The following is an 8,272-nucleotide window of genomic DNA, read 5'->3' as shown; positions in this document are numbered from 1 at the left end:
ATTGGTCCTTCCTGGAGAAGATAATTGGCACCTCGGACCATTTCAGGAACGTTGGCGTTGCAGGTTCAATGGGCATTATCTCTCGAAGAGTGAGATTCTGGGACCGCTTAGTAGCAGTACCCGGGGTTCCGCAGAAGATGACGTTGACGGTGTTGGGTGGGTTCTGGAACTTGCTATTGTCATAATCACCTTCGTCTTCCTTGACTTGCCCTTATCTTTAGTGCTAGATGGATATGGCACATCCTTCATGACTCTTCGTAGACTGAAACAATCTATCGCAGAGTGTTTGTGCTATAGGTGCCATGGGCATTTTTTCTTCAGGAGCTTGTTGAATGAGGGCCTATCTTGATTCTTGCTACCACCTTTCTTAGACGGCTGCGAAATTGCCACGACAGTATTGTCTGGCTTTCGCTTGCGGTTGTGACCTCTCGAGTAGTTATTTCGGTTGTCATTGTTAGGGCGATCGTTGCGGTTCTTGTCGTTGCGTTGGTCATTGTTCTGATTGTTGTTGTTCTGGCCCTTGTTGCAATTGGACTCAAACTTTTCGATCTTCCTATCTTTTTCATCTGCCCACATCTGTACCATGATCTTTAGAGATTTGACATCAGCGGGGCATCTTCTGCCAAAGTCTTGGAACATCCGGCGGTTGTGGAGGCCGTTCTGGAAGCAATCTATAACATCGCGCTCTGTGACATCCATAATTGTGGCCTTCTTATCGAAGAAGCGACATAAGTAGCTCCGCAGGGTCTCACCTTCTTGTTGTTTAACTTGAGATAAGTCGATCCTGTTGCCAGGACGCTGCATTGCCCTTGCGTAGTTGTTGGTGAACACTACCTTGAGGTCCTTCCACGAGTCGATGGACTTCATATCCAATGATTTGATCCATGTGAGTGGCGCCGCCTTCATGCAGATAGGGAAGTAGATGACTTTGGTGTCGTTGTTTCCCCCAGCTGCTTGTACTGATAGCGAGTAGCACTGGAGCCATTGGACTGGGTCCTGGTTGAGTTGCTCTCCTCACACGTCTTGAGAAGGTGGGAAACCCATCAGTATCATCTCCTGGGTGTTTGACTTCTTACTCGCGCTCGCGACGTCGTCCATCAATAATGGTACGATCATCGCAGCTAGCGTTGATCTTGTTGCGGAGGTCTTCTACTGGGTGTTCAGGCTATGGGTCAGCCACACGGTGGCCACGGCCTCCTGAGGGTCCTGCCCGACTACCTTCAGCTCTAGCTTGGCTTGGTCTAGCACCTTCAAGTTGACTTGGTCTGGACGGAGGGCCTCTATGGCTGCTGCCATGTTGACTTCGCTGGGATGGGGAGCATTGGACTGACTGTATCGGATTCTGTCGATCGAGTTGTTCGTATGCGAGTTCCACCAGTTCAGCCAACTGTCTTGTGTACTTATTCTGAGGCATCGCGCTGGTGATAAGATCAATAGACGTGACGGTAGCCAGGGGAGTACGATGGTGACGCGTTTGAATGATTTCAAAGGTGTTATCCATGTTCTGGATTGGTAGGTCCACTGCAAGACGGCGGCGGCGCTCTACTCTTGCGGTGTTTCTTGCTCGTCGTCGAGTTCTTTGAGCTTCGGTCTCTTCTCCGACAACGTTGGCGGTGAGTTCATCCTGCGAGATGTCATCCGGGTGACGCTCATGTCGTGGGTTTCTATCCCGTTGCTCTTCTTTTTCATCCTCTTGTCCAGTAATGACGGCGAAGAGTTCTCGTTCTGGACAGTGGCTTCCTGAGCTTGAAGTGATGACCTCCGCGGTGTCGCCTTCCTGGTAGATGGACGACAGAGGAGCTCCCTCCTGGTACGGGAGGGTGTCGAGGTAGGTGATGAGGTGCGAATCGTCGTCTTTGGCAAAAGCGGGTGGTTTCATGTTGGGTCAGTAGACGAATCTATCTTGGGGAGTTGATGTGATTACTAGGCTCTGCTGCGGACCTAATAAAGAAGTCTCCTCGTCTGGATCCGAGTAGTAGTCGAGGTCCTCGATCGTATCCATATCGGATTGTGATCTGGATAGGGCAGCCTGATAAATAGTGGTCGTGTTGCAAAGTCCGAACGGAAATCGACTCGTGTGGTAGTCTGACTTGCACGATGGCTTATGTGCCGGCTTGTGAAAGTCAATCCAACTGGCAGAAAAAGTCAAGTTGAACTCGGACTCGTCCCCCAACCTCTGACTAGGTTAGAAATTGAAAATTTGCCAAAACTCTCGACGAGGTTCTCAAGCGCTTAGCGCTGGAGCTTCATGGTTTGCTGCTTCTTCTCCAGGGTCGACGCGATGGGACGGTAGAAATTTTCAGCGCCGTCTGCGATGCAAACCCAGGAGCTAAAGACGAACGTCACGTCTGCTTCGAACGTGACAATTAGTTTGATGATGACTTGTGTCATTCAGTTCGCCAGTGGATTCTCGGCGAGGTCCCCTACCTGGCGCGCCAGCTGTCATTGTTTAAACCCGACAACCTGATGAGGGGGGTGCCCGAGGTAGTGTTTTGATTAGTGGGGCTCGTCGAGATCAGGAACTCGAAAGGTAAACACAGACACGCGATTTAGACAGGTTCGGATCGCTAGATTGTGTAGTACCCTACGTCTTGTCTGTTGGTTGGATTAAATTGCTTCGGAGGGAATCCCTGCCTCACTTTATATTGTCGGGGGCAGGGTTACAGGTCGGTTGGTTACAAGAATATACGACTAGAGGAGTTCGACTCTTATTACAATGAGTACTTTGCTAATCCTCGACTAGTTCCTATCTTTTCATGTAGACTACACCATCCTGCGTCATGGTCTCCATGTCAAATGCGTCTTAATGTCCAGCCCCATATTTAGGACTGTCCAAATCGGTATCTACGACATTGTAGGCATCCCATTTTTTTTAAAATACCCACCTTGTTCATACCTGCAATTGTTTATTCGTTATTTTGAGTAATGTTAGGTTATATTGATTCAATCAACCATGTCCGCAGCATATAAGCATAGTTGTTTCGATTTTAAAAAATAAAGTCGTACTTTTTCCCCTGTTATGTCTATTTGTCACTGTTGAGCTTATGGAGTGTTTGGATCTTTAGTCCGGACTAAAATTCATGTCACATCAAATACTCGGAGGCTAATTAGGAGAACTAAACATGAGCTAATTATAAAACTAATTACATAGATGGAGGCTAATTCACGAGACGAATCTATTAAGCCTAATTAATTCATCATTAGCACATGTTTACTGTAGCATCACATTGTCAAATCATGAACTAATTAGGTTTAATAGATTCGTCTCGTAAATTAGTCTTCGGTGCAATTGATTTTGTAATTAGCCTATATTTAATACTTCTAATTAGTATCTAAACATTCGATGGGATAGGAATTTTAGGAGCGACTAAAGAAACAAACGTCCTGATCAGAAAAATATCAAGCTTACGGTTGACTAACCGTTGAAGCAGAAGACAGCGCCGACTGACGGAGAGGTAGCTCCGTAGCTGTTCCACGTGACCACGCGGGGATTTTTTTTTTAATCGGGATCCGAATAGCCAGATACAGATAATGGCACATGGACTTTTTTTTTCTTGGCTAGCTTTGGTGCAGTCGTGCAGATGAAAGGGAGGTGTAGTTGGGCTGCAGACCTGCAGTGGGGTGGGGTCGCGTCGTCGAGATCAAAATTAAGAAATGAGATCAATTGATGGGTTCCCCATCCAGTTGTTGCGCTCGTCGATGATTCACACAATCACACGTGAATATTAGTATATTACTTGTTGCTCGCTGTAGTCACTAGCGAGATTGGTTTGGTTCGTGGAACTGGGGTTCGGTGCGTGGATCGTGGGCGTTCAGCTTATAAATCGACGGAAAAGTTGAAACGGCTGATTTGTTGTGAGAGGAAAATACTATTTGATGGCTGATAAGTCGGCTGAATAAGCTGAAGCGAACAGACCGCGTGGTGGTGGAGCTCCCTGCTCCTCTCATGGTAGTATCTGTATCTCGCTACAGCAACCAGAAGTCGCGTCAGCAATGACGGCGTCATAACGAAGCTGCGAATCGACGGCAGAACACGCAGGCGGACGGACAGGCACGACGGGGCCAAGACGACGAAGGAATGCGGCCAGCCGGCGGGGGCGTGGGTCCCATCTTGTCAGTCTCGGTCTCCTCCAGCTCCCCATCCTCTCCTCTTCTTCCACATGGGGAAACTGTTTCTTGTTCGGATCCATCGCCGTCCGCGGGCAATCGACCGATCGGGGCATGGACTAGAGTGGTTGAGGTCACGCTCATGCCTGCTAGGCGAGGCCAGTTAATTAGCTGGGGCTCAAACCTGCGTCTGGTCTCCTTCCATTCGTCTTCTCTTGCTTGGACCAGAGCTGGAGTAGCAACCTCCCCTTGTTGCGTTGGAGGAGGAGAGGAGCAGCTCAGGCGCCGCCGCCATGGACGCGGAGAGAGGAGATGATCAGTCTCCCCTGCTGCAGCACCACCCTCCTAACCAGACTCAGGTAACCCCGAATCCCTCCCCGCCACCCCCCCCCCCCCCCCCCCCCCCCCCCCCCCCCCCCCGGGTTCCTTCTGCTTAATTGGCATCTCCCGATCCCATCCATCCCATAGGTGCTCCTTATCCTTAGTTCCTTCTGCACATGGACGCTGCTCCTGCTTCAAGGGAATACATACATGTCTTGTTCACCTACCGCCTCTGAATTTGCAATCTCCGAATGAAATGAATCATAATCATGCTTGGTGGTATTTAGTCGTGATACTAACTGACTGCGCTTGCTATTCTTTCACCAATCCTGCAATCCATGCTTCACTGTCCTCCTTTCAATCCCACGAGATGGTGATCAGAGCCTGATATGCCTTCCTTGTCTCCCTGCAGGTTTCCCCAGTGAATCAGCACTACAACAAGCCATTCAGCTGGAAGGCTCCTGCCGTTATTCTGGGTATGTCCCTCATCTCAACACAACCATATGTTAAGCAGAGGAGCATACTCTCACATACCTGTCAAGTTCAGTTTACTATCTTGTTTTCCTACCAAACTACTTCTCTAACTACTAGCGCTTCTTTGCAACCCCAGCCTTCGAATTCTTGGAGAGCATTGCTTACTCTGGCATAGCCCTCAACTTGGTTGTCTATCTTGGAACCGTTCTCCATGGAACCACTGCCTCCAATGCAGCAAATGTTGATGCGTGGAACGGTGCCACATTTCTTACACCGGTCCTTGGAGCCTTTCTTGCTGATACCTATTGGGGAAAGTACAAGACCACAGCCATCTCTATAATATTCTACGTTGTTGTAAGTGCACGCACCATCATCGTTTAGTATTAATTCTCTTGTGGTATGTGCCACTTCTCATGTTTATAAAAATTTTATATGTATCTTGATTAGGGGTTGCTCGTAATTACCGCCTCTGCTGTCATTCCATCCCTACGGCCTGCCTCATGTGAAGGAAGTTCTTGCCCTCCAGCAACAGGCTTTCAGTATTTTGTGCTCTTTGCTTCGTTGTACCTCATTTCAATCGGTACGGGAGGCGTCAAGTCAGCTCTACTTCCCTTCGGAGCGGATCAGTACAATGATTCCAACCTTGAAGAGAGTAAAAACAAGCAATTGTTCTTCAGTTGGTTTTTCATTGCTATCAACCTCGGAGTGTTCATCTCGGGCACTGTAGTTGTCTGGATACAGCAAAATGTTGCTTGGTCTCTTGGATTTGGCATCTCCTGTGTATGCCTTGTTATTGCCACAGTCACCTTTTTCGCTGGAACACCATTCTACAGGGTTCAACTTCCAACTGGGAGCCCGCTGAAGAGTATTGTAATGGTATTTGTTGCCTCCTTTAAGAAGAGAAGAGTTGCAGTTCCTGATGATAGCTCGCTGTTGTTTGAAGGGGATGATGCTGAATCAAGCAACACAGTACCAAACAAATTAGAACACACCGATGAATTCAGGTACATTTACCACTTTGTTTCAATATGGAATCTGTATTCAGAGCTAACATAACATAGCTGGAAAATTTTGCTTACATTTAGTTTGAGTGCTTTGTAACCTGCAACGATGAAGATAGCAAGTGTCTAATATATCTGTTCACCAACTCTGCAATTATGTGGGATTGAAACTTAGTATTTGATAAAAGAAAAGCGACTCCCTGGCAAAAAAAGAAGTTTTTAAAAATCAACTCTTAGATGCACCTTTGAATTATGTGATTTGAGATTAAAAAAAGACTATTCTGGAATATGGATCAGAGCCTATTGTTACTTGTATGCTTCAAATAGCTTTGGTATCCCGTGAATAAATGGTACCTTATGAAACTGTTATATGTTCTAAAAAAAGACAAATACCCTATAACTGGGGCTATAGTGAGGAAATACCCACACAACTCAATTCAAGTACTATGCAGCCCCTGTCTGCCTATGGATTGAAATGTTGAATTAAATTCTATCTCCTAACTGTGATGGGCATTTCTTTGTCAACCCCTGTTTCCCTATTGGATTGAAATAAATTCTATCTCCTAAGTCCTAGCTGTGATGGGCATTTCTTTGTCAACTCAAGTCTATGAGTATCTCATGACCAGTTAACTTCATTCTCCTCTTTAATGTTTTGTTCTGCACCATGGCACAGAATGTGTTTTGTAATTGAAGCCCTTATATTTAGGGACAGAGGTAGTATGACGATAGAAAAGTGACTCCTTGGGAAATATTTTTTTTAAATAACTCTTGAATGCACCTTTGAATTAAGTGATTTGAGATTTTAAAAAGACTATTCTGGATCAGGACCTATACCCTAAACTTTGTTACTCGTATACTGGAAATAGCTTTTTAAATTCTGTGAAAAAAAGGTATCTTATGAAACTGTTAAATGTTCTTAAAAATACAAAATATCCTATAACTGAGGCTATAGGGGGAGAATACCCGCATACTCAATTGAATTACGATGCAGGCCCTGTTTGCCTATCTGATTGAATTATATTCTATGTCCTAACTGTGATGGACATTTATTTGTCAAGTTCTGTTAGATAAAGTCTATGGGCATTTCATGACCAGTTAACTGCATTTTCCTCATTAATGTTTTGTTCCGCACCCTGGTACAGTACAGACTGTTTTGTAAATTGAAGTCATTTTTTTTGTTTAGAATTACGTTGTTCACCTTGTGTATCTGAACTCATTCATTCAGGTGCTTGGATAAGGCTGCTGTCGTTTTAGACGAGCAAGAGATAAAGGACAGCCATCGTCCATGGTTACTATGCACCGTAACCCAGGTGGAGGAAGTGAAGATTCTGATCCGGATGCTCCCAATATGGTTCACCTGTGTCTTCTACGCAGCCGCAATGTGCCAGACCGCCACCACATTCGTCCAGCAAGGGAACGCCATGAACACCAAGATCGGGTCCTTCTCCGTGCCGGCCGCCTCCATGAACTCCGCCTCGGTCATCTTCATGATGATCTGGGTGGTGTTCCAGGACAGCGTCGTCATCCCGATCGCCCGGAGGTACACCGGCAACATCGCGGGGCTCACGCTCCTGCAGCGGATGGGCGTGGGGCGGTTCCTGGCGGTTCCGGCGCTGGCGGCGGCGGCGCTGATGGAGACGCTGCGGCTGCGCCGCGTGCGGGCCGGGGGCAACCTGAGCATCGGGTGGCAGCTCCCCCAGTTCGTGATCCTGTCGTGCTCCGACGTGTTCTGCGGCATCGCGCAGCTGGAGTTCTTCTACGCGGAGGCCCCCACGTCGATGCGCAGCCTGTGCTCGGCGTTCCAGTTCCTGGCCATGTCGCTGGCCTACTACGTGAACACGCTGGTGGTGTCGGTCGTGGCGGCGGCGACGACGGCGGGCGGAGGGAAGGGGTGGCTCCCCGCCGACCTGAACGACGGCCACCTCGACTACTACTTCTGGCTTTGGACGGGCATCAGCGCGGTGAACTACGTCGTGTACACGGCGTTCGCGAAGCGCTATACTGTCAAGAAGGTTGTCCGTCAGTAGCTCGGTAGGAGCTCTTGCTGCTGCTGGGCCTCAAGGTTAAGCTGTCTCAGTCTCTCTAGCTGTATGAGTAATTGAGTACTGCTTTATTTTACGGTGTACAGTGTACACTAGTTCGGGACCAAGACTGTTGCCTATTGTAAACGCCGCCAGAATTCGTTGTAGTATATTGTTCATTTGAGTACAGTGAAAAAAAAACAGAGAGAGGAAGATTTGTGCTGCCCGCTGCATTCATCCAGTGAGCCTGTGAGCTCCAGTGCCTCATCTTCAACGCGAGAGTATTGTTGTTTGCACACACACTTGCAGTTGGATTGAACCGTACGCTTGTTTTCTGCAACCTAATCA

The 8,272-nt window shown here is 47.6% G+C and overlaps 1 protein-coding gene across 1 annotated transcript; it reads left to right on the top strand.

The window, feature by feature from the left end:
- Positions 1 to 4,172: 4,172 nt before the first annotated feature.
- Positions 4,173 to 8,198, top strand: LOC101755271 (protein NRT1/ PTR FAMILY 8.3). The gene is made up of 5 exons (XM_004983460.4): positions 4,173 to 4,466; positions 4,841 to 4,904; positions 5,039 to 5,256; positions 5,350 to 5,906; positions 7,129 to 8,198. The coding sequence occupies exons 1-5, from the start codon at positions 4,401 to 4,403 to the stop codon at positions 7,928 to 7,930; spliced, it is 1,707 nt and encodes a 568-aa protein (XP_004983517.1). The 5' UTR covers positions 4,173 to 4,400; the 3' UTR covers positions 7,931 to 8,198.
- Positions 8,199 to 8,272: the final 74 nt, after the last annotated feature.

The sequence above is a fragment of the Setaria italica genome, chromosome IX (genome assembly GCF_000263155.2).
Source record: "Setaria italica strain Yugu1 chromosome IX, Setaria_italica_v2.0, whole genome shotgun sequence".
In the NCBI taxonomy this organism is placed as follows: domain Eukaryota; kingdom Viridiplantae; phylum Streptophyta; class Magnoliopsida; order Poales; family Poaceae; genus Setaria; species Setaria italica.
This window is presented reverse-complemented; position numbering and strand designations above follow the sequence as displayed.